This window comes from Echinococcus granulosus (assembly GCF_000524195.1).
Source record: "Echinococcus granulosus chromosome Unknown EG_S00091, whole genome shotgun sequence".
Taxonomy (NCBI): Eukaryota; Metazoa; Platyhelminthes; class Cestoda; order Cyclophyllidea; family Taeniidae; genus Echinococcus; species Echinococcus granulosus.
In genome coordinates, this window is record NW_020170471.1 from 250,443 (window position 1) to 274,541 (window position 24,099).

The 24,099-nt window shown below is 41.1% G+C and overlaps 5 protein-coding genes across 5 annotated transcripts; 2 read left to right on the forward strand and 3 right to left on the reverse strand. All coding sequences in view use genetic code 11, as the record gives it.

The window, feature by feature from the left end:
- Positions 1-400: 400 nt before the first annotated feature.
- On the forward strand, positions 401-1,552 carry EGR_07951 (hypothetical protein; the record flags this gene model as incomplete). Its single annotated transcript, XM_024497200.1, has 1 exon — positions 401-1,552. One exon carries the CDS (start codon positions 401-403, stop codon positions 1,550-1,552), a length of 1,152 nt encoding a protein of 383 aa, XP_024348398.1.
- A 3,843-nt stretch (positions 1,553-5,395) lies between these two features.
- EGR_07952 (hypothetical protein) lies at positions 5,396-6,820 on the reverse strand (the record flags this gene model as incomplete). Its single annotated transcript, XM_024497201.1, has 1 exon — positions 5,396-6,820. One exon carries the CDS (start codon positions 6,818-6,820, stop codon positions 5,396-5,398), a length of 1,425 nt encoding a protein of 474 aa, XP_024348399.1.
- A 3,811-nt stretch (positions 6,821-10,631) lies between these two features.
- On the reverse strand, positions 10,632-11,852 carry EGR_07953 (hypothetical protein; the record flags this gene model as incomplete). Its single annotated transcript, XM_024497202.1, has 1 exon — positions 10,632-11,852. The coding sequence occupies one exon, from the start codon at positions 11,850-11,852 to the stop codon at positions 10,632-10,634; it is 1,221 nt and encodes a 406-aa protein (XP_024348400.1).
- Positions 11,853-13,429: 1,577 nt separating this feature from the next.
- EGR_07954 (hypothetical protein) lies at positions 13,430-15,564 on the forward strand (the record flags this gene model as incomplete). The annotated part of the gene is made up of 3 exons (XM_024497203.1): positions 13,430-13,664; positions 14,389-15,359; positions 15,436-15,564. The coding sequence occupies 3 exons, from the start codon at positions 13,430-13,432 to the stop codon at positions 15,562-15,564; spliced, it is 1,335 nt and encodes a 444-aa protein (XP_024348401.1).
- Positions 15,565-17,253: 1,689 nt separating this feature from the next.
- EGR_07955 (DNA repair and recombination protein RAD54B) lies at positions 17,254-23,822 on the reverse strand (the record flags this gene model as incomplete). The annotated part of the gene is made up of 8 exons (XM_024497204.1): positions 17,254-17,371; positions 17,401-17,538; positions 18,475-18,761; positions 19,883-20,065; positions 21,713-21,819; positions 21,957-22,086; positions 22,974-23,246; positions 23,796-23,822. 8 exons carry the CDS (start codon positions 23,820-23,822, stop codon positions 17,254-17,256), a joined length of 1,263 nt encoding a protein of 420 aa, XP_024348402.1.
- Between the last annotated feature and the right edge of the window lie 277 nt (positions 23,823-24,099).

Consider the following 24,099-nt stretch of genomic DNA (forward strand, 5'->3'; position numbering starts at 1 on the left):
TTAATGTTGCTGCTAATGCTAAAATAGTCACGTCAAAATTAATTATACACATACATATATTATGAAGTGTGAAAGAAGATTTAATTCCCATCGTACGCCAATTATCATCATGGGCTACCACTACAATTCGCGTTTGTGCGTGGCTGTCTGGTTCAAAGTAAAACATATCAATGTTCGCTAAAACCTATTCACTTGTTAGCATGTCACAATTAATGCAATTTGTTAACTTGCATCGTTCATCTCTTCACGCCTTTTTAAAACCGCTCCATGTACTCATACACTTCGGCAGATAGTGAAGACTTTTAACAATCCACCCGATTGGCTGATAAAAGCTTGTGTGTGATTAATAACATTGGCAACCAGCAAACCACATACACACCACAGTTAAGATCACCTCGGGATGGAAATATCACGTGGATATAACCCTCTGTTCAAGACAACTGTCAAGGGGCTGGCCAAAGTTAAATTAGAGCCCCGCGAAAAATTGTCAATCGAGGAGATACATCGACTCATTGCCTTTAGTGCGTTGAAGTCGAATGATGGCTTTTTGGACTATAAAATGCTCCTCTATGATGACGCGATTCGATTTGAGAAGAATGAAGATGAATCCTCCTTTCCGGAGATCCCTTTTGCTAGCATTCTACATTTGATTGTACTTCCCAACTTTTCTGACGTCTGCTTCATTCAATTTCGACGAAGCACCTATGGAATGTATGTGATACTTCGGTTTAAAAAAGCAAACTATATCTCCAAGGTGGCTAAATATATTTGCACCTGGAGTGATGCAAATGTTAGCGACACGGAAGAAAGTGTGAACTCTTCATCGGAAACGCCTCCTCCAAAAAACAGCAAGGGTTTACAGTCGGATAAGAAGAAAGGTAACCAACCTCCTGTGATAGTACACCGTCTCAATCACATCGCGAATGGTCAAAAGAGTAAGAATCCCCGTCCTAGCCGTGAAAATGCCGCAAAAAATCAGAAAACGGAAGGCACTCAAACCAGTGTCAAGATGTCTACTTCAAATAAAGCTACAGGTGTAGGTCATAGCAATCTTATTTACACCAAAAAGAGCTCTCCTGTTGAGGTAAAAAGAGCCACTACCGCTATCAAGAAAAGGAATCACTCACAACCAACACCAAAAAAGGTGGAGAAGGCTCTGCCGCATCGAAAAAGAAATTCTTCAGCTTCTTGGCCACGAGACGATGAGACATCCGAAGCCTCAGAATTGAAATTACACTGGAAACCAGGCAGCTATACCATCATTGAGCCTACACTTAGAGATTGGCCCCCACCGAAGAGTATAAAAAAAAGGAAGGCGTCTAAACCACGAGCTTTTAACCATCCAAAAGGCGTAGAACGCAGGATTGCAAACATAACTCCTGCTTCCAGCACATCCTCATTCACCACATCGAGTACGGCTGATTTGGTCGACATGCATGGCAGAGAGGTAGTAACCATTTATCCATCCTATATGGAACCGGACAGAATGTCCCCCACATCTCGATACAATGAACGTCTACTTCATGCGCTATATAAACCACGCGGCTTATGAGTAATGTCAACACAGTTATCTACTTCTCTCTAGAGGTTTGGATTTAAATTTACATACTTTTTTCTGCTAATTTTCTGCAATCGACTTTGACATTCTGTGTAAAATATTTGCAAATACATCACAATAATGTATGACTGGATTTAAATTTCTTCATCCCTAAAATATGTTTAAAATCTTCTACAAGCAAGGAATCATCATTTCTTCGCCTCAATGTCATAGGTAAGTGACAGCAGATTTTCTCTTACTGCATGTATGAAACCACTTTTGGCGTGCCACCACCCCGGCATGAAACAAGCATTTTAAAAGACAATTGAAAAAGAAGGACTAAAATTGCTTACTTCATGCCAAAGGCGTTATAAATTATGGGTTACTCTTAAGTGAGTATTTAAGCAATGTCTGGTGAATTATCGACATTCGACTGTCTGATTAGAGTTGCGCATAATTTTGCCACGTGAAATAGCATATTAAATTTCAAGTCATGCACTCAAATTGGAGTAAGTAGTTATTTACGAAGGTAGAACAAAATGCCAGTTAAAAAGGTGGAGGTGGGTGATATGACCACATCTAGCACATCAGACGGAGTCACCAAGGCTCTTATGCTAGGCCCAGCAAAAGTAAGCATTTGTAAAGTTCAAAATGTAGTAAAATAATATGGAGTGAATAATTTTTAAAATAAGGGGCTACGTTGTTGCCATCTGTGTGCGCAACTCTTGAAAATGTCGAAATCGATTCCGTTAATAAAGAGTGAATTGAATGAAAATTATTTTCCCGAGATCACAAGTAAGAGCCACAAAATAGGCAACACTAAGATCAACACAAATGCTTCGATTCATTGAACTTTAATGTTGACAATGAGTAGTTACCTATCTTTTGCATCTGCCACCTTTCTTAATTCATCATTTTATTTACACGAAGCATTCGGCCGGTCAATAGCTTCGGCGCACTTTTTAATAACTGGGCTTTTCAGTAGGAGGCGGAGGTTTCTTAACCTATACATTTAAAAGAAGTAAATGATCCCAAAAGGAGAAGTCGGTTGATTATGAATACAATAAGTAAAGTTTCGTCTGGAGAATTACTGGTTTGGTATTATTTATGTAGTCAGTATGGTTAATAAACGCCTTCTATGTGTGGATTTTTCAAGATCGCGGATTAGCAGGTGGTGGTGAGTGAAATAACTCAGGACATCGAGTGCGAAATCACGTGTAAAGTTCTTGAAAATATCACCAGCCACTTAATGGGGCCGGCCAGCAGGTTGAATTTGACCATTCCGTTAAAGACAATGAGGTAGCATTTGGAGTAATTGATTAAGTTTCCAGAAACTTGTTCCGAAATATTTAAAAACCAGGTGATTTTGTACAAGAATTTTGCACTTCTGTGCAATTGTGCCAAGGAAATTCAAATTTGTTGTTTTATAAGTTTGTAATCATTCCCAAAATGTGGCATGAACTCGTTCACAGAAAAAAGAACAGCCTTGTTATAGGCACTTCCACGGTTGCCAGACACTTTTAATGGTTTTTAGGGGTTTTCAAACCCCAAAAGGTTATGATCACTACCAGGAGGAAGATTCTTATGGGATCACGGGCTAAATCTGCGCCTTCTCTCCCATCTTATCCTAGGGTGTGAATCTTCTGTAGTGGAATAGCATCTCGTGTTTGAAGTCTTGAAAGTTAAGGCCACACTTTTGACTGATTTTCCAGTCTTGCCTATCCTGGGTTCCACCTTGGAGGAGTTTTTTCTTTCCCCTTGTACGATGACGCTTTGAATGAAGGCCGCATTACCAGATGTACTTTGGCCTCCAGCAAGAAATTTTTATTGTACATGATTCCGTCTACGGTACTCCATGAGGTGGGTGATAGAGATAACTAGTGGTGTTTTCGTTTGCTCATTGTTGCAAGTTGAACAGGGAAATGGAAACAGATTGTGAACGAAAAAGAGTTGGGTGGTCCGGGCCGAGTACATTTCTTTCTTTAACTTTAATCAAGTCATCGTAGATTTCGCTGTCAACAGGGCTCCACCTAGCTACGAAGCCGACATTTGCACGCTGAATGTGAGTGGCGGGTCTGGCATCGCCGTACGGTATTGTAGTAACATTATTTACCTCCAATTACACCATGCTACTTATATTCTAGAGTAGATAAGAGGCACTCAAAAAGCAGCGTCTTTTTAAACTGTTATATGGAATTTACAAAGCGCATACATTGAATTGTACTTTTAAGTCTCATACGACGATAAGTTTTGTTTAAGCTGACCGCAAATAGATAGAAGGGGTTGCAAATTAATATCCTTAACAATTATGAGGAAATACTTTGATCATTGCTCTGAATGAAATACTTCACTGTTATAACACCCTCTTTACCACTATGCTCACGTGAGGGTATCGACCTCCTCCCACCCCCTCCTTTCATCTACTCTTATTCATACAAATCATAACAATTGCCTTAGACAAAGCAAAAAGTGTCTCAGTCTGTTCTGCTGGCATTAGTTGTGATTCCAGCTTCATTCAAGTGACTAAGCGCTTGTTACACCGTCTTCGTAGTTCCCACATAGCGTATCAATCGGTCTCATCGCAATTGATGTGTGATAATAAACTGTATTTCATTCCACGTCGCCTGTGAATTTGGAATCTGCGTGCACAAACTCAGAGGGTGTTAGTCACGATGCCAAAAATGAAAATTTTTTTAGCAGGCACTCATGAGCACAAGCATTTAACTCGCGGAGGTAACAATGCGTAGTCAGGTGGACAAAATACTTTTTAGCTGGTAAAATGCCCAGAGGAGTGGGATTTTGACAACCAACTACCTGATTACGACAGATGCATTTAGCTCTCACTTGCCGAGAATGAAGGTGGTGCAAGTGCAATAACACCGTGCAAAACAAGCGTAGGAACAGTATTGCAGGTATCCACGAAATTGTATGGTTTAGGGGTCAAAGACAACCCTCTTTAGTGCCCAAAATAAGGGAGCAAAAGTTGAGAGGTCTTTTCGTCAGATTTGTTCATAAAAATTAAGCAAAAATCAATTTTGAAACGATTTTTTTGTCAATTTACGAAGATGGTAGAGAGCAATGTGTAGGCCCGCTTCACCCTCCCCGAATAAACAACGCTGATTGGCTAAAATATATATTGATCTGTTTTTGAGAATTTTTATTGGCTACACTGCCTGACTCTACCAGCGCCATCAGCAAACCCAAATGGCCGCAAAAATACAGGAGGTGATTTACATCGAAAACTAGAAACAGACCCTCCTCCAGACCTACAATTGAGGTGTCAGAGGAAAAAAAATGATGATCACCACAATTTAGAACCTCCCTCTCTTCTCTACTTCTGAATTGGTTTCAAGTGTCATGAGTCCCTCATACTCACTCAAAAGCTTCTTAAAAAGTTATGAAATATAAGTATTCTCAACTCAGGATATGAGTCAGTCTTTTGACACTTGGAGGATGTTGAAACTTTGTCGGTTAAAGTCCAAACAACTCCTTTGATTATTTGCTTCCATCTAGTTGGTAATAAAATATATAATCAGAAAAAATAAATATTGGTAAATCATTAATTTGTCCTAAAGTACATTTATACGGCCGAATGAGTGGAATAAAGTACATTCCTGAAATAAAACTACCCTTAAATCCCTTTCTTGAGCCTACAATTCTATCCCAAAATTACAAACTGGCTTTGCAGAGATAAGGCAAAAAAGGAATGCGAAAAGTGGAACCTTGTAGAGGGGAAATGCAAGATATACATGTGTAGGAGGAAAGCTACAAAATCGTCGTTGTGAGGAGCGGAGGGAGGGGAGAGGGGAGCACAAAAGTAACATCACGACACCTTCTGTAAATTGGTACGTCTACTGCCTACTTGAGATTGAACTGATGGAATTTCTTCTCCAACTCGGGTAGATAGTTGACATTATGTTGGTAAAAATTTGTCCCTTGCTCCATATCACGCTCCAGGTAGAGTGAGTCGACAGAGGAATTTGACTCCTCACCATTAGTGAAGTCCTCATTTCTAGGATGCCTGCCTTGAGTACGGGGTGCATTGAAAGTTTCACCCTCAAACGGTCGAAACGCCTTACCCTCCTCAAGATCCCAACTATCCAAACTCTCCCAGTCGTAATCATCTATTTCTTTAACTTGGTAATCCACATTTCTGAGCCGAGGCTCATGCGGATAAGGGTGTCGGCCAATCTGCACTTTGTCGGCAAGGTCGTATGTAGATTCTGACGAGTCAGACTTAGTCTCAGTATCATAGCCTCGTCTCGCGGTGGTAGCTGCTCTGTAACTCCGTCCAGTTCTACTGTCTAGAATGAATGTTCGTGGTTTAGGACGTTCAGAAGGCTTATATTTTCGTGGAGCAATCGCAGATCGTGGACCATGTTTGCGTTTATCGTTGCGATTGCCTGGTCGACTAACAGGCTTTGAGTGAGGTCGATTATCCTCCGTACCCAGTAAGGGTTGACGCTTCCGTCTAATCGAACCCGCCTTTCTTCGACTTGCGCCTCCCTGAGCTTTAATGTATAGTGTCTTATTGCTCTCTCGTGGACTAGGTGATCTAGATCGTGAGGAACTTCGGTAGGGGTTAATCGACGACTGTTTACTCTGAAAAAAACGACCACGGCGAGCGTCTTGATTCCCCCTATACCCTTCCCAGCCAATGAAAGAGTTTTGGCGCTGTAAAGAGACGACGGAAGCCGTATTACTGCCTTTGCTAGAGACAGAGGGAGGTGCGCTGTAGTCACGATCTATCCGTTGATTGTCATAGGCGTAGACGTTCAAGGGTTGTCTCTCTTGCATTCTGTAATGATGGAAGTTATGCATCGGGGCCCCATAGTCCTGCTGACCATGCATAAGGTTGGGATTAACATGATCAGCCAGCTCCTTGATCCTCTCCGCCATACCGTAGTCAGTAATCTTGAAGAAGTAGTAGCATCCAACTCCACGTCGTCCGCAGAGGATGAAGAGAATATTACGTTTGCTTGAGAGCAGTTCAATTTGTACTATATCATCGAAGAATATTTCAGGCAAATCTGGGCCCCTGCCTGTGACTTTAAGCAGAAGACGGTCACGAAAGACACAGATGTTAACGTCTCGTTGAGATCCCCTCTGAACGGTTATTGTTCGAGCTAGGCGAGCAGCATCAATGCGTGGCGGCGGTCCATGGGAAGCAACAAACTTTCTCTCCAAAAGAACCGCTGAACAGGTGCCCTCGGGAGGATATTTAGGACCAGTATACCCATCACGGGAGTGAAAACGTGGAATATGAGTGACTACAACTGACATCACTCCTGGCAATAGTTAGACAAAAGTGAGAGCTTCGTGGTAAATTGACGAAGCAAGAATAATGAGCAGGCGAGTCGAAGGACTACCAATTAAGTGGATGCCTCTTCGATGGCGTAATTGAATTAAAAATATATTTTTCTGTGATTGGCAGAAGCTTTGTGCAAGTGTGTAAAAGAGGGCTTCACGCACCTCTACCATTCCACCTCCTGACGGTGGTAGCGAATCAAGCTATTGTGCTTGTAGGCAGCGAATACCATCACGCGCTTGCCAAGTATAAAAGCAACCAACTCAATGCTTTGCACTTTTTAGTGCCACTTCTTCACCAAAAATCCTGGCACCACCGATCGAATACATGCTCTGGAATGTGTCGCCCATAAGCATATGTATCTCAATGAACGTTATAATTTTTTAAAGAGACCTCCGATTTTGCGAGGACTTATAAGTAGTTAATCGTGCACGGTTAGGAGTACTACTTAATTTTTTTTCATTAGAATAAGGAGTGAGGTAATTCGACCAAAATTTAATAACAAAACTGCCATTTACTTGAGCTATATTCTATTGTTTGGCATCAAGTTTTCCCCTGGGAGACGGCAAAATTTTTACTGCCTGCTGATAGAAAGGCCGAAAGACCGCATGTATGAATAGAGAGGTCATGTGAAGCAGGAAGAGTGCTGTTAGACAAATTGCAAAGCACAAAAAGATGGGTCCTTTAAAACGTCTAAATTAGCCACATTTTCTATAAAAACCCTACCTTGAGGCATTTTTATTTATTGACTTAGTTAAATATAAAATCAACCAATCAGGTAGCGTCCTTGTCCCCTATTTTGGCAGAATAATGTTTAAGGTCAAATAGAGGTTTCCTTTATAATTTTTTTTACTCCGATGGTCCTAACTACGCTATTATGACATTCGTTCGGAGGAGGGAGGAGGGCAAGCTCGTCTCTCTCCCTTCATTTGTTTGCACGCTGAGGTTAGTTCCGCAGGACCGATAACCATCCAAGCGATCTCTTTTGGATGCCGAGGCTCATATGTGTGCATAACAGATAAACTGAACCGAGGAAAAAGAACACAAACTCAGGTAAATAGGATCTATAAACTAGTTTTTTCACCACAAAAAGTAAATGGTAGGATGAATGGCAAAGCTGTTAAATTAGGTAGCAACTCACCAGTACAAGAGACAATGTCGATTCAGTCTTTTCCATGCCTTGCCTTGGCACAATTACGAGTTAATTTGCTTATCATTTCAAGGCAATCTAATTGCTATAAATGCCATTACTCTGATGCCCGTCTGTCGGGGTATGCAGCGCTAGGAATGTGGGGAGAGAGTGAATGGGATCAACAATGCCCGTACTGGTACGATTCGAGTTGCAGAGTTACGGTTTCTGAAAAAGGACAAGAATTCCTGAAAGGTAAAATTTAGAAATAATGCTACACATTATTGTGGTTTTATTCCTCTACATTAAGTAGATATGCTGTTTTGATTCCACACTGTGACATCTTAAAACCATTTTGCAACCGTCGCAACTATCGACACATGTTTTGACATTTTGAGACGGCAAAGCACTTTTTTCCATGAGTAATTAAACTTAAAGCTCAGGAAATTGTAGAAGGTGATGAGCAGATGACCATCAATTATTTGACAACCCTGATCAAGGTAAACCTGCATTTTATCGATAATTGGAAGGCCCAGGGCATATTTAACCTGCCACCACGATGACGAAATTGACAGGGAGTCAAGGTGAATGTCACAAAGTGGAGGTGATTTCACCACTTGTCAGACTGTCACCGTGGCAGAGTGATCAGATGACAGGAATTGTGTTATGCTGAATTGTAATTAGACAGTGACATGAGTCCCATCCCCAGGTCTTGTCAATGTGCCTTGCTGACTGTAGACTTCCCTCGGGGATTCAATTGGCATTATTTACGTGAGTAAAAATATTCATAATTCAACAACCCTTTGTTCGACATTTTGTGAAAAGAAAATTAGTATTTTATTATGTATTTCTGGCAGACTTTAGCAAAATGTGGAGCATTTAAACTTTTTAAATACCACGCCAAGCAGTGTAGAGTGGAAGCATTGATAAACGGTTTCGTTTTAATCAGCTTGGATTTTAGAGGGTGAAGAATTAGACGAATCAAATACACGGAGACGCTCATTCAAAAGGGAATCATGTTCTTGTGCAGGTATGCACAAGAACATCAATTAGTGATAATTAGTGCATGTCAGTAACTTCGTTACTGACACGTCATACGATTTCATGTTTGGGTCATACAAATGTGCTAAGGGAATTTTGACTGTTATTTACCCAACAGCATCAGTGGCAACAATTCAAAATTAGAGGAATTGGGAAATATCAAGCAGGTAGGCTTTCCAGTAATCGAGTGACAACAGAGGAAGTGCCACACTTTGCTTACACGTCAACTTTCAATGTGTAATATCTAATGGATTTAAAGGCAGGATGTTAATTGAAATTCCGACTAGTTTGTGAAAAGAATTATAACTTTAGCCTCGTAAGATACAATATAAATCAAATTGCTATGGATGCAAAATATCTTGCGTTACAATTATCATCCAATTGTCAATCCCTGCTGCTGACAAGGTAAATCGAAGGAAAAAAAGTGTCATAGAATGTAACACCACCAGCCTGCGGCTTTTGCACACTGGTTTAACAGTCAGTTAGGACTTGGAGCACAAATCTTAAAGCAATCCCCAAGGTGAGGTATGTGAAGAAGACGATTTTGCAGTCGTAAATGATTTATCAGCTTTTAGATCTAAAATCAACTTGTGCTAAGGCTTGCTACTGTGTTAAGCATTTAAAAGTGCGCCCTTGGTACTAGAGCAATGCAATGATGGATACTTCAAACAGGAGAATGCAAAAACGTCAAAAATAGGACAATCTGATTGCCAAACAGTTTAGGCGATACCACATACTACTTTTAACAAATCAGTAAAAATATGCGTTTCAATTCCGTTTCTGGGTCGTAAACAAATTGCCACCGCCTATTGAAGAAAAAACACGAGCAATCATTTGCCAAGGATGTCAAGAACCTGCAAAAATCACCACAGCTGGTTTATTTAGATGGATTTTGAGAGGATTCCTTGCTAAAAGGGTCCATTTTTCAAATTACACATTTTCGAGTTAAGTTACACAGTGCCGATGAAGTAGGCACTGCACACCCTCAATGGCGCCACTTATTAGACAGCTAGATGCAAATCAAAGCCACCTTTACCCGCTTAACTTAGATATTTTGCCTTTTCGATTGATCAAACCAGCGAATTTGCAACTCTTCCACAATTTCCAACCAACTGCCGAAACATATCAAGGGGCGAATTTGTTAGCCTTCAAGTGACCCGCCAAGGTCAAATTCCATTGTTCTTAAAAGCAGAATAATACATTGTTTAGACAACCATTCATCCGACCCTAGATGGTTCTGCCCCAAGTGGAGTTGGAATATTTTATTAGGGTTGAAAAAAGAACAACATTAAATCAGCGTGATAGGTCTAAATACCTAACGATCAACAGTTGACATTTCTCTCCAGTAATATGTTTAAATAATTCAGTCACTTTAGTCAAAACGTCCATCTCTTCCATGAGTTACTCTCATTGAAAATGGGAACTAAACTGTAAAAAAAATTAAATGAAAACCTTCTCTAAATCTCATTGGATGGCAAATAATTGCAAAATATTGAAAAATTTCGTCAAATCTTTTTTAAAAAAGGCAATATAAACTATAGAATAAGTTAAACATCCTTTCAGGAATAGAAAGTGGAATCTTGCATCAAGGCAGAAGGAAAATCGTGTCACTGGTCTCAGTACAGTCGAATAGCTCCAGGCTTGCCCAATTCTTGGAGAAGCTTATCAATTTTTTTTGATCGAGCAAATTCAACGCTGGGAATGACATTGTTGTAAGAACTGACACTGTCATCCGAGGAAGTTGAGTTAGATCGGTAGTCGTCACTTTCATCCCCTTCATCACTGCTAGAATCCCATAGGTAGAATACATTTGGTTGAGATTTACTGCGTTTAGAATTGTGCCGCTTTGAGGTGGGTTCCAAAACAGACGTCTTGAGTCGTGGTGACGATTTACGATAGGACACTGGCGTCCTATAAGGTACTTTGTCAACCTTCACGAAGTGCCCATCAGTAGGGGTAGTTGTTATGGAGGTGGATAAACTCTCAGTACTCTCATTGGTCCACGCATCACTTGGCGAATCTCTGATGTGAGATCTATGATACATCTTTCGTGGTCCAATATAGTAGACACTACCGTTACTACTACTCCGACTGAAGTTGTAGGATCTGGCTTGTGACCGTGGTGAATGTGACTGCAAATGATGAGGAGGATCGTATTCTATCCTGCTGGCCATCATTCTGTTGGGAAGTTTCTGGTGACAATGAGAACACACGCTAGATCCATCTTTTACAGACGGCGATCTGCGATATTGTCTCCCTTCGTCATTAATCGTCCGAGATGATGAAGGTCGGCGAGATCGTTGCGATGCTTTCACGTCGCTCATAGTGACTGTTGAATTGCCAGACCTCTCACGTGGCGGTTCCAAAGTGCTTTCAGGTTTACTTTCTTCCGACGCCTTGTTCTGCTGCGCTTCTTTAGACTTGGACTTCTTTTTCTTCTCCTTCTTATTCTTGTTCTTTTTCTCCTTTGACTTCGACTTTTTGGTGTTTGAAATGCTGGTATTCGCCAGGGTCTGAAACTTTTTTCTCGAATTAGTGTCGTTGAATTTCAAGGCTAAGCAAGTGGGGTCCTTTTTATGTGAAAGAGAGAAGGCAATCACATCCGATTCCTCAATGACGTACATATCATTCACCTTCTGAAATTCAAGAGGCTCCAGCTTTTTTGCTCCCTTACTAGTTGATTTGAAGGAAACCTTGGAATTTGTCACTTTAACTTTGTAGGAAGGAGGATCGTTAGCCTCTCGAAGTCCATTTCCAGCCACCTCCTGAAGCGATTTGTCTTTCAGTGGGGCGTCACGACACACACAAGTAGCGGTAGTAACTAACAGCGGTGCCATGGGGCTTTTCGAAACGCCGAACGTGGTGCAGTGACTGACTTCAATAAGGCCACCGTTATTAAGCGGCACTCTGCTCTCAAAATCCAAGTGGAGATTGGTTACGAGCAAATTACGGAAAGACGCTGTGAGTAAGACACCGCGTTCTTGAGCGCGTGCGGAGGTGCGTGTCTCAGCACTCAAGAAATGACGCACACGCCAAGTCGACTGTCAAATTTTATTTATCTTCTTCATCTTCTTCTTCTTCGACGTGTGTTCTTCTAATCCTTTTAGGCAGAAAATTCTGGCAGTATCATTGATTTATTCCAGGTTGTGTATGTCAACTTCAATAAAGGAGGATCAAAACAATTGGATTAATGATGCAATAAACTCTGAGGGCAGTATCAGTGTTAAGGGAGGCACTATATTTCAGAAGATTGATTGGGTTTTTCCATGGCATTCTTTCAACCGTAAGGAGTAAGAACGTCAAACTTGAAACCCGTCCAATTTTTACAGGTCAAACCTCCACTGACTTATGCAACCGCAAAATGACCACATCAACTGTTGGGAGGAGAAGACGGAAGGGAAAGACGGTCACATACTCAACTGCAACAGACAGAGGTGACATTTAGTATCGTCTGGTCGTCAATTTGTCATGTAAATCAAGCGGCGATTGCGTTGTTAACCAAGTGAACTGACGCCTCGAAGACACTTTTTGGGTAGGATTTGTGCTTTATAATTTCACTGGCTTCAAAAAAAATAACTAAAAATTTGCAGAAAAATTGCGCCTTCTATCAGCTCCACTCGTAAGACTTTGGCGAAATCTAGTTAAAATTTGACAATTTTGTAAAGGCATCACTTTCAGCATGGGTATGTTCGAGATCTGAATTTTCCGACCCTTTCTTTTCTAGCATTCACCTCCTTAAGTGAAGGTCAGATTCACAAAAAAAGGTAAACTTCCTGTTTCCATGCTCAAGCTTTTCCACTTTGCTGAAGTGTGAATTATTACTCCTAACACAGGCATGCCTGTGACACTAATGTCACGGCTGCCCAATATCACCCAAAATTCCCAGTTTCGTTACAATGACCGAAAAAGAACCCCTTTGTAAACATTCTTAAAACTTTTCTCAACTGTGCCAATTTACTTGAAAAAAATTGTTTTATTCTTCAAAATACCTTGAGAAAGGCGAAATGGAATAAAATAAACACGGAAGTATGGGAAATTGCAATTGCTTTAACTACCTCACAACCCAACGCTTTTGGAGTAATTAACTAAATTATAAAAGCAATCACAGCAGACTCGCCTCTGCAAGGAAAAAAGCTGAGATAAATTTCATGTCAATCATCTCGCCTGCGTCACAAAAAACCCGCTTGGCCTTGCATTGGCATTCGCCTATTCACCAAGACCTAGCTGACCAATCAAAATGCTCTCACCACTGATTGGAGGCCTTGTGGGGGGAAGAGATCTCCCTCATCTCGGTTGCATTTTTGGTAGGCGCCTCTTTTACCGCTGGCGCTGCATTGCTGTCACATTAATTGACAAGCACTTGAGTAGTGAGATCGGTGAATCGTAAGAGGGAGAGGAGATCTTTCAATTTGCAATGGGTCGTGGCGGCGGCCGTGGTAAGGCCAGTTCCACGGGCACTACTTTTGAAGCTGAGGCTGCCTTTATACCGGTGGATTTGAATACCACACTCATCGAATTCATTCTCTCAGGTCATTTTGAATCGGACTACTTCTCCTACTGCTCCAATCGTCTCAGCGACTACACCTGCCGATATTGGTTTAGTCCAAGCCAACCAGAGGATGAAAAAGCGATCAACGCTTCAGTTTTTAGTAGGCTAATCACTTTAAGTTATTTTATAATTAAATCATCATTTTTTGAGACAATAAAAATTGCAGAAGCACATCGTGCCATGACCCTTTTTAATGTAGGCTGACCATGACCTCTTTGTTCATATCACTGGGGAGGTCTGAACTTCGAAGGGCAACACCAACCTCTTATAGACTGACGCAGAAGTTGGGGAGATACGCGATTCCTTTTCCCAAAACCTTATGCTTTTGGCTTTAAAAATTAGAAGAAGGAGAGATCTTATAACACCTGATGCGGTTAGCCTTGGACACCGTCAGCAACCTCTTAATGACAAAAAAAGCTGTTTCATAGCAGCCATCTTGTTCGCAAGGGGACCTCACAAGTATCGCACACATCCATTAAAATAAATTTTTGTAAGTCCTTGTCACGTTATCTTACTTGACACGGGATTCAAAATCAACCTGACGCCTTTTTTTGGGAAAAATGGCTAACCGCTTGAACTTATTCTCAATTTATGCCTACTGCCCAAGATCTAATCGCCTTTATTTATTCTCAGATAGGCCAGATAGCGCTTTGGTAGTTGCTTTTGGAATTTATGCCACAAAATCAACAGGATATTTTTTACGCACAAGCTTTAAAACAAGTCCTTTACAAATTGACCCGGAATCCTAAACAAAAGAATCTTCCCTCTCTCTACCTCCTTGTTCCCGGAAGTACCATCCAATCAGATCTTGTGTTAAATTTTAGCGTCTTCCGCTCATTCCACTTCTCCATTCTCAATGCTAAATGACGCCTCCACCTCGACAGAAATAAAAGGACCAGTGGAAACCCATTCAGAAATGCTTATACGATTCGCTAATCCGGCAAATATTCCAGCCTTTCTCACTGGGAAAATTGGTAGCCAAGGCTGGACTAAAAGTGCCAACGAAACCACCCTCCTCCTGACCGATTTAGTGCCATTCAATCTCTATCCCAATCAACAGACCTGTTCAATCATCCTTTGTGTAGTCTTCCTCGTCAGCTTCATTCTGAATCTCCTCTCTTGGCATTGTCTTCGACGACTATCCGGTAGTGGAGGCCTTTGCATTGCTAGATTGCTCTTTTATCTCACCTTTCTGGAATCTATTGACCTGTTTATCGAGCTGAATGATGCCCTGATGCACGCAACACATGGAGTACCCATGCTTACAGTGATAGGATTCCTTGGACGTTGGTCGTGTCAAACTCTAGCGATGGGATACACTTGTCTCAAGCACACGGAAGGTCTCCTCATAACAAGCCTTGCGATTGATTCCCTAATCTCTCTGAAACAATTGAGGCACCATATAGCAGGATTTCGGGCCGAATGGGCCTTCAATGCATTCATCCTCATAATCGCTACTGTGGCAACCACAAGCAGTCAGTTCTTTTGGACTTTTGATCTCTTCCATGTGGATAATCGAATTCCACCGAGTGAATCACTTTTTGGAGGTGGGACTTTTGCAGAACCCACACTTTACATATGTGGATTTTCCGCCTCCTGGGGACTAAGTCATGCCTTCGTCTCCTTCATTTGGCCAACGCTAGATCACCTCATCGGAGATGTGCTTCCATGCATTCTACCTCTAGCTGCAGGAATTGTAATTTTATCGTCTCGAAGGAACACTTTGGAGACAGATGGATGCGATTTGAATGTAGATTGTCCGGGTGATTTGGATAAATTTATGTGGATTTTACCGGTACTTTTCCTCCTGCATGGACTCTCCATCCTTCCAAGAATGCTGTTTTATATGCTGAAATATCTCCTGTTTTCAGGTAGGTGGAAATGTCCTAGACAAATGCTTGGTAAATCCCTACCCTTCTAATCTTGCCACCGGATTAATCTACTTCTTGATGGAAGCGAATGACGTTGGAGATGACTCCCATGGGAATGTACAAAAATGATTGAATAACTTTTATAAATCTGACCTCAGGAGATCTTGATGGTAGATTATCCCCAAGTTAGTCAGCCTTGACATTAGACAACACCTGGACCGCATTTCCTTCCTAAGTGAAAACAGGTATGCAGTAAAATGGCGATCCGTAAGGCGCGATTTTGGCATTGATAGATGAATGGAACGGTGCCTTCCCATTACACTTAGTTTAGTAATTACACAGGGCCTTTTGAATTTCCTAGCTCATCGGAAAACAACTAGTAGTGCATGGGGATTTTAGGTTGCGGCAAAAAAACCTGCGATCACTTTTTAAAAAGGCCAAAATTTGACTTTAACTTTGTCTCTGGATCTAAAAGAAAAAAAACTGTAACTTCTTGGCCTGATTCAAAAAAGATGAAGTTAGGAATACTCACCCCTTGTTCCAAGTCATCCACCACAAAGGTTGGATTTATACCCCTCCTGGCTCGTCCGTTTGGCAATTTTCAAAAAACCTTGGAAAAGAAATACGTAAAATCTGCGACACGCAGCAGACTGAAAATCAACCAATCACTTAAAAATTATACATGTATTTTTCTCCGCTTATGTCCGTTGCACCGATCGGTAATTTGCAAATGAACCAGTCGAATTGGGTGTTTATTTTGTGAAAAAAGAGAACGAAACATGCGCACACATTACCCTTTTTCCGATTCCAAGATCCGAAGTACCCCTTTTTACCGAGTAATTTGTTTGTAGGCGTGCATCTGTGTTGGTAGCTACTTCGGAAAGAAATTTGCAGCATTCAGATACAAAAAAAATAAAAATAAAAATAGGCTTTTGTAACAAATAAACGTCATAAATTTTACCTAGCGGTTTCCATAACGCCACCTTTTTACACCAGGCTAGGCTGCTTAGCAAATGTAGACGGCAACACGACGACGGCACCTCTGAAATAAAGCTCGTAAATCGACTTATTTTTTTTAAAAATATGTAATCTGAGGAAAATAATAGAAATATCTAAGCAAGTAGAACTTTAGGCGCATTATTTGACCTCAATTCACAAGCTTTACCTAATTTCTGCAATGAGATGAAGTAAGACAAAAAAGAAATACCACCATTTCCAAGTGGTGTATGATTTCACGGGAAGAATTCATTATCCTCGTTTTTCACAAACAAAATAAAACCACAATTTGGTACGTGAAACAAAACCCCAAGTGCAGATTCCTGTTTGGAAAAGAATAAAAAAAGGAGAAAGAGGAATTCTACCTTTTCCTACCTTTGCCAAATGCTGCAACGAAAAAGGGGCAGAGTGACTTAAAAGTGCGTAGCTACTACGAGAATGAAATGGCATAAACGATCTCAAAATCGAAACTAAAGAAGAAGGCACTCGTCTAAAAAAATACCACCATTCCATCTGTTAGGCACTAAAAATTGAACCTATCAAATTTCCTACGGATTTCTTTTAATGCAATAAAAGGTAGGATTATTCAAACAAAGAGAATGAAGGAGGGTATTTACTTCTCCTCCAGAAAGGTATCACAATCGTGTCGGACTCGTATTCCACCGCGAAGATGATCAGCGACTCGGTGATGGCGAAACCGTGACCGCAATTGCCAAGGTCATTTCCTTTCGACAAATCTATCCCAGCCTCCTACCTCATCTTCAGGACGTCGAAACTGCCCTCCGTTTTCTTCTTCCCATCTTCGCGTTGGCTAAAGCAACTTCAGTGATTGCAGGCTTCTCCAAATCGCGACGAATTCTTAGTACCGGTCTTAACCGTATTCTCGCCTTCTGCAACGACCCTATGTGCCACGGCCAATCGAGAGTCAAAAGTGGCCAGACTACAAAAATTACCAGCAGTGCTAATCACCTGGAGAGTATTTCCTTTTCTGCGCTTGCCAACAGTCCCATTTCCCGGGTTGAACCGAGTAGAAGGCCCGTGTATATAAATTTGGAGGATGTAGAAGAGTTAGCGGTGTGAAATCTCCTGCCCTTAGGTTTTGATTTGCTTTGATAAAAAAATTATGGAGTTTGATTGCAATGTCCTTCTTTATATTCCCTTTCTCCCCACTCTTGAATGCCGTGGGAGAGGCACTACCATATTTTAGTTGGTGTCACATGTGTGAGAACTCCATGACTTCGTGACTAGTTATCATTACAAAATTAATTACTTGCTAGCAAACTTCTGGGAGCCCTCAGGTATTGGTAGGATACGACTTTTGGCTTATTAGTGCAGACGATGGGCAGAGGTTGAAAAGTCTGACAATTACTAACCATTGGGTCAAACTTGTAAACTTGTCTTAAATAGGAGAAATATAACCGATTTTACCGGTTTTGGGATTTTTAATTATCACTAGGCTTTTGGCACATGCTGATTGGCTAACATAAAGGAAGTCGAGACAGGAAAAAAAGCCTTCCTTTTAGAGAATTAGGAGGAATTGCAAAATCTGACACAAAATAACACGTACAACAGTTGGGCGGGGCCCCCTGCAATATGTTCCTGGGAGTATCAAAATACTGGAAAAGTCGCCCTAATTCTTTCCATCTTCTTTGATATTATGGGAGAAAATAAGTAAAATATGGGAAAACCCCCATAGAAGACTAAAAAGGCGTGATTCGAAAGTTTGACAGACTAAAAACTTGGCATCATTTGGAACAACAGAAAAATTTACTGTACAAAAGCCCAATGCACTTTTCCAGTGAAGCGTCCACTCCACAAGACTACCAATAGCTTTCCAAAGAACGAGTTCTATCGCCACTTCCCTGCCCATTTAAAACAAACGATACATATGAATAAGCTATTCAATATCTTTGAAAAAACACGAAACATCCTCATAATTGCCATATTCACAAATGCAGAAGAGGTACTGGAAAGAATGCAGTTGGGTGAGAAAACAGCTAATCTGAAGGAGTTACCACATGCTGAAAGACTGCTTTAACACACCTCGATGTTGCCATCATGGGCACCGCCTCAGCAACAGCTTCGGGGCTAAGGAAGTGTCTCCATGCTTTGATCTGTCCGAGCCCTTTGCTCGCAGACGCCATCTCTTCCTGCGCTTTGGTTCGTTGTCCCGATCCGCCGAGTTGAAAGGCTCGCATATCGTCCTCATCACACAAGGAAGACATCTGTTGGGGGCTACAGACGTCATCGTTGGAAATACTCTGACAATGACAGTCTAGGAGGTCGTGCGTCCAACAGTCGGAATCACTGGGCGGTGATTGGAAGAGCTCCTTAACAAGTAGAGAAAAAAACAGATCTTTCGTCCATTCAATATGCCAGCAATATCGATGTCCTAGAGATGACCAATAAAGTTTCAAAGTGAACATAGCGCGATTAAAACATTCCACGCAGACGAGACGCTTGCCCGACGCGTCTACACACAAACACAATTCATGTGTTTGACAAGCAGCATAGGACGAATTAACGGATACGGATCTAGATGCATTTATTTTTGGCTCCATTTTGGGCATCGGGACGAAATGTGTTGAGAAGAATGGTACATTAAATACTTAAATAATGACGGCAGACACCGCCAGCACCGCTTTGCATTAAAGTCCATTAAGCTGGCTGCCCTTTAGACCTAATTCTGATTCGTAGTGGCGGAGAGAGAGAGAGGAAAGAAGATTTGGCGCATTCACCAGCTTGGACTTTTATTCCCGCGTACACAATACCAATGGCGTCTATGCATATACTTTACACTTAAGCGACCTCTATCCAACGACTCTTTATTTACGCAGTTTGCGTCATGATAGCGTGGAATAATACACGTATTTATCATAGAAGGTATTTTGGAGGATTCAAATTTACTCAATGAAGAAATTTCAGCACTAACAATAGTTGACATGCGACCTCGTACTGGGGCATTGAGACGGAAAGAGAGGAGTGCTGATTTGACATAACAAAAGAAAAGAAATCAAAGGGATTTAAGCACTGGTACCACTCCCCCACACTACGGTTAGCTATTTTATGGCTCAGACCTTCAGTGTGGTTCTGCTTTGATGAAGACCCAAACAAATGCTTGATCTTAAAAGATACCAGGGTTGTCCATTATCAAACTTATGTACAACTCAACCCACATGCTTATTGCTGAAAGAACCAGTATAATCCTGTTTCAATAGAGAATTGCGTCCAAATTTTAACCAAAAAGATCAAAAGATGTGGACACCCATTCAGCTGATGCCCACACGATCTTTTGCAACATGTAATAGGATATAAAGCGATTGTACGAATTGAAGCCGCAGATTAACGGACATGACATTGTCACGTAACTGCAAAAAGCACAGCCATGGCCTACACGACTGCATTCCTCATCACTAATGCGGTATTTATAGGGAAGCAGCAGTCAACATACCTTCAACTCACAGAGGCTGAGAGAATTCGGCGCGGTTGAGGACAGAGAAGACATAGCAGTGGTGACCAATGAGGACTTGGCAATTTGACGCTGCAAAATGCGCTCCTCCAGACTGCCAGCTGTGATTAGGCGAATCAAGTTGACTCGACGTTTCTGACCTTCGCGCCAGACGCGGGCTAAAGCCTAAAGGTTCAATTTGCGTTATCGCCCGTACTGATTTGTGACATTTAGGTTAAACTTAGCGTGCAGAGGAAAAGTAAAACTGAAGCGATGCTGAGTAAGAAACTAACATCTCTCCACTGTTGAGACTGTCACCACGATGAGCGTAGTCCACTCTGTTTAGGAAGAAAAGTGCCCCTACTTTCTCAACAAGCCTTAAGAGCAAGGTTGAAGCTAAGTGTTTCAGACGGTCTTAAAATTTAGCACCATTAACGTGGCCATTAACACCACAACCATTACTGCTCGATATCATTTGAGTCACTGGCATGAGCGCCAAGTTTCATTCAACTAAAAGTGATGATTTTTTTCCACTTCTACAACTTATAATCGACCTAAAAATTACATTCCAAAAGATGCATTGAATCTATCTAAGACTTAAAACGGGCACAGCAAGTCAACTTTTACACATTAGGCGGTGAAAAAGGCGACATAAAGGATTTCAATTTTTTTAACAATGAAAAAAGGGGAGGTAAATTCCATTGGGGAGTTCACTTTAAGTAGATTGGACGATTTTGAACCGAATGAGGGATCAGAGGGATTAACGATTTCATGAGTCTCATCATCCGCCTTGACGATTAATGCCATATTGGAGCAAACTTCGCAAAAGTGGAGGCTAATTTAACTAAAGCAAAGATGACTTTTGCAGGAAATATGTCGGTACAAATTCTTAATCAGATATGCCGCCAAAGCGCTTTTTTTTACCAAAAGGCTTAGTTCTAGCCGTTCTGACGTCATTAAAACCTTAAGCCAGACTCGAAGTGAAGCTTGAAAGTTAACCGGGAACAACACTTCTATGAACGCTATTAAAGCCATTATGGATCAATGCTACTTTGGCGGAACTTCTCAGAATGGGTGGAACCTGTCAGGATACTACTTATGATTTTTAAGTAATGTAAAAGACGGTGCCGGAAAATCAAGTCAGGTAATTTTAAGCTGAAGTGGGAAAAATTTACCTCACTTAAACAAGCAAAATTCAACGAAGAAGTGAAGGCGAAGGGCTAATTTAGAAAAAAATAAGACATTTGAGACGAAAACTATTTGTAGACATAGATAGGAAGCTTACAAGAGGAAAATGATGATATTAAGTCTTCTAAATGTTAATAAATTCACGCCCCGGAGGCCTTAAAACGGATGAAGCACAAGGCAGTTCTCTTTTTATAATAATCATGCACGTTTGTTGCGTGAAATGTAGGTTGTAGAAGCTAACTAGCTATTAGTGTTGTTGCTACTCTTCGGTTCATAAGAAAAAAAAGAAAAGCAAAAAGGAAAGGCACACACATAAGGAGGGAAGAAAAACCTGAACAAAGATTCACTTTACACCAAAAAGAAGCGAGTAGGACCGGCAAAACACCAGCCATTTCAACATTTTCAAACAATTACTGATCATCTTGAGTAACAACTCAACTTGCCGTAAAGGCAAAAGGTAGGAAGAAAACTAATGAAAAGTCCTATTTAAGAGCAGAAAACGGACAAAACTTAACTAATCAATCCTGGACTAATCATTTAATCCCAAATCACGTTGGGTGAAATTGACAAGAAGAGGAGGAGAGAGAAATGGCAGTGCAAATCGAGGCTGCAAGTAAAAGTACAAGATGCAGTGAAACGGCCTACCTGAGCATCAGTAGCTGGATTCCAGTCAATATCAAAGAGCACCAAAAAGTTGGCACCAATCAAGTTGAGCCCGGTTCCACCGGCCTTGGAGCTGAGCAAAAGGACCCCTTAAAAAGTGGGAACGCAACGATCTTTATAAACTAGCCAATCAAGTAAGAGATTTCCGCACAATAAAAGTACAAATTATCAAGCAAAGGGAACTAACCACAAGGTAATAAATACCGAAAGCAGTTGACAAACTCACTTTCAACACACGTAGGCGAGTTGAACCGATCTACGATCTCAATCCTCCGCTTCGTGGGTGTCTTTCCGTCGATGCGTAGGCAAGGCGACTTCGTTAAGGTACGACAAATTGGTTCCAGGAGATCCAACGTCTGTAAAAAGCAAAACATTGCAAAGAAACACATCGGAATCTAAGTCTGAATTGAAATCCATCCAAATATCTGAATTTTTACAAAGTCCCGAAATGCTAAATGTTCGAAAGCGGCCTATCACGGACTCTTAAAGTAAGAAAGACAAATAAGAGCGAAAAAAGGTGAGTCATAAGAATGGCTTGCCTCTGACCTTGAAGCCAACGAATAATGAGTCCAAACTCCAACTTGATGAATCAAGATAAGCTACATCGCATGTTTCAGCAGGGGGAAGGGATGGAGATTTTCATCTTGATGAGACGTTTAACAATCACACGGTATGGTAAAACTTCCTCTGCCTAACTACACTACTTGACTAGACTCAAAAAGACAGCAAAATAAGGGCGTTTCCACTGCAAATGCGGTAAGTCAGTGACAGCCACTTAGCTCCGAATATATGGGGCGAAAGACTTATATTCAAAAATTCAAATAAGAAAATCGCCAACTTTAACACATAATTAAGGAAATTAGCCACGTTTTTCTCTCATTCTTGTAAAGGGAAATGTTTATTTGACTTCCACAAGGCAAATACCTCGACCACGCGATAGTATCCCACACACCGAGAGCCACTTCAGCAGTGAGCTGTCAGTAAACAGAGGGGCACACAATGTCAAGTGAATAATGCAAAGAAGCGAAGAAAAAATGAGGCATATATAACCCTCTCTAGGGACGGAGCCAACAAAAAGTCCTAATGAAACAGAGTACGACCAATTTTCACACAATTAGGGGTAGGGGGGGGGAGTAAAAATGCCGCAACAGAAGCTGTTGAATGCTAAAACCACCCGTCGACTTAAAGCACACATATGTCTGTAGATAATGCAAAGATATGAAAGGTTATCGTTAGACCCTACTTGTGTGAAATTGGAGACGAGAACAAGACGATGGCTGCCACCCAGAGAGGGGGGATCGGAGGGAATTTGGGAAATTGAGACAAGAAGACGCTGCAGAACTGCCAATTTTCCTGACGTGAGGCAGAAAGAGGAGGAACAGCCACTGCGTTCGGTCGGTGGAAGATTGTGTTGTAGAATACCCAGGAGACTGTCTGCCAGATCATCTGGAAAAGACTTAAGAGCGAAACGTATTCCTTCCGGAGACACGGGGCAATAGACGTGATGCGTAACGAGCTAGAATCTATTAAGATGATTGCGTATTTTCAAGGTCAGGGAAACGGAGTGTAAATTCAAGCTATTTTAGCAAGCAAGGTACCATGGAAATGCGAAGCCTTCTCAATCACTGAGTTTTGAGGAAAATGAAAAAAAATTCCAAAAATAGAAACATCCAAAGTTGGACCAAAAATGGGAAATGTTACTCTCGTTAGCGAGATCTGATAAAAACGGCATCTTTGTCATACTTCATTGATATAAGTTGATATTAATCTCTGAGTTGGGATATTTCAACTTCTTAATGTCACTTTTTTTGCCTGCAAAATTACGCCAAGTCCTTTGACACGACTGATATAATTGAGAACGCATATTTCTAGTACCGAAAAAAGCAACGCGAAAGAAGGGTTTGATAATCAGAATTCAAGAGCTAAATAATGAAGATTATGAGGAAAATCTTGCATAGATCAACTGAAAGGTAGCAGTATGCATGGAAAATACTCAAATGTGATACAATAAGATCAGCTAATTTAGATATGCTGATCGCACAATACCAGTCAATTCCGTACTTACTGACTTTGGGGCGAGTTCAGAGAACATTTAGTAGTCAAGCAAGCAAAATCTGTCAGACAGCCAAAAAGTAAAGTTTGGGGTCAAAATTTACAAAAAGATTTCAAAAGTTGCATGAGTCATTTGCACGGTGGATTTGATGTCAGAGGATATTCACATACTGTCGTACGAAGCAGATCACGAGGTCTGATTGTAAGACAGAAAATATTTAAAAATTTGAGTACAAAAACTTGAAATTATCAGGGACTAAAATCAAGGGAAGCTCTTACTCATAAACTGAAAAAAAGATAAAACATGACCTTCAGAA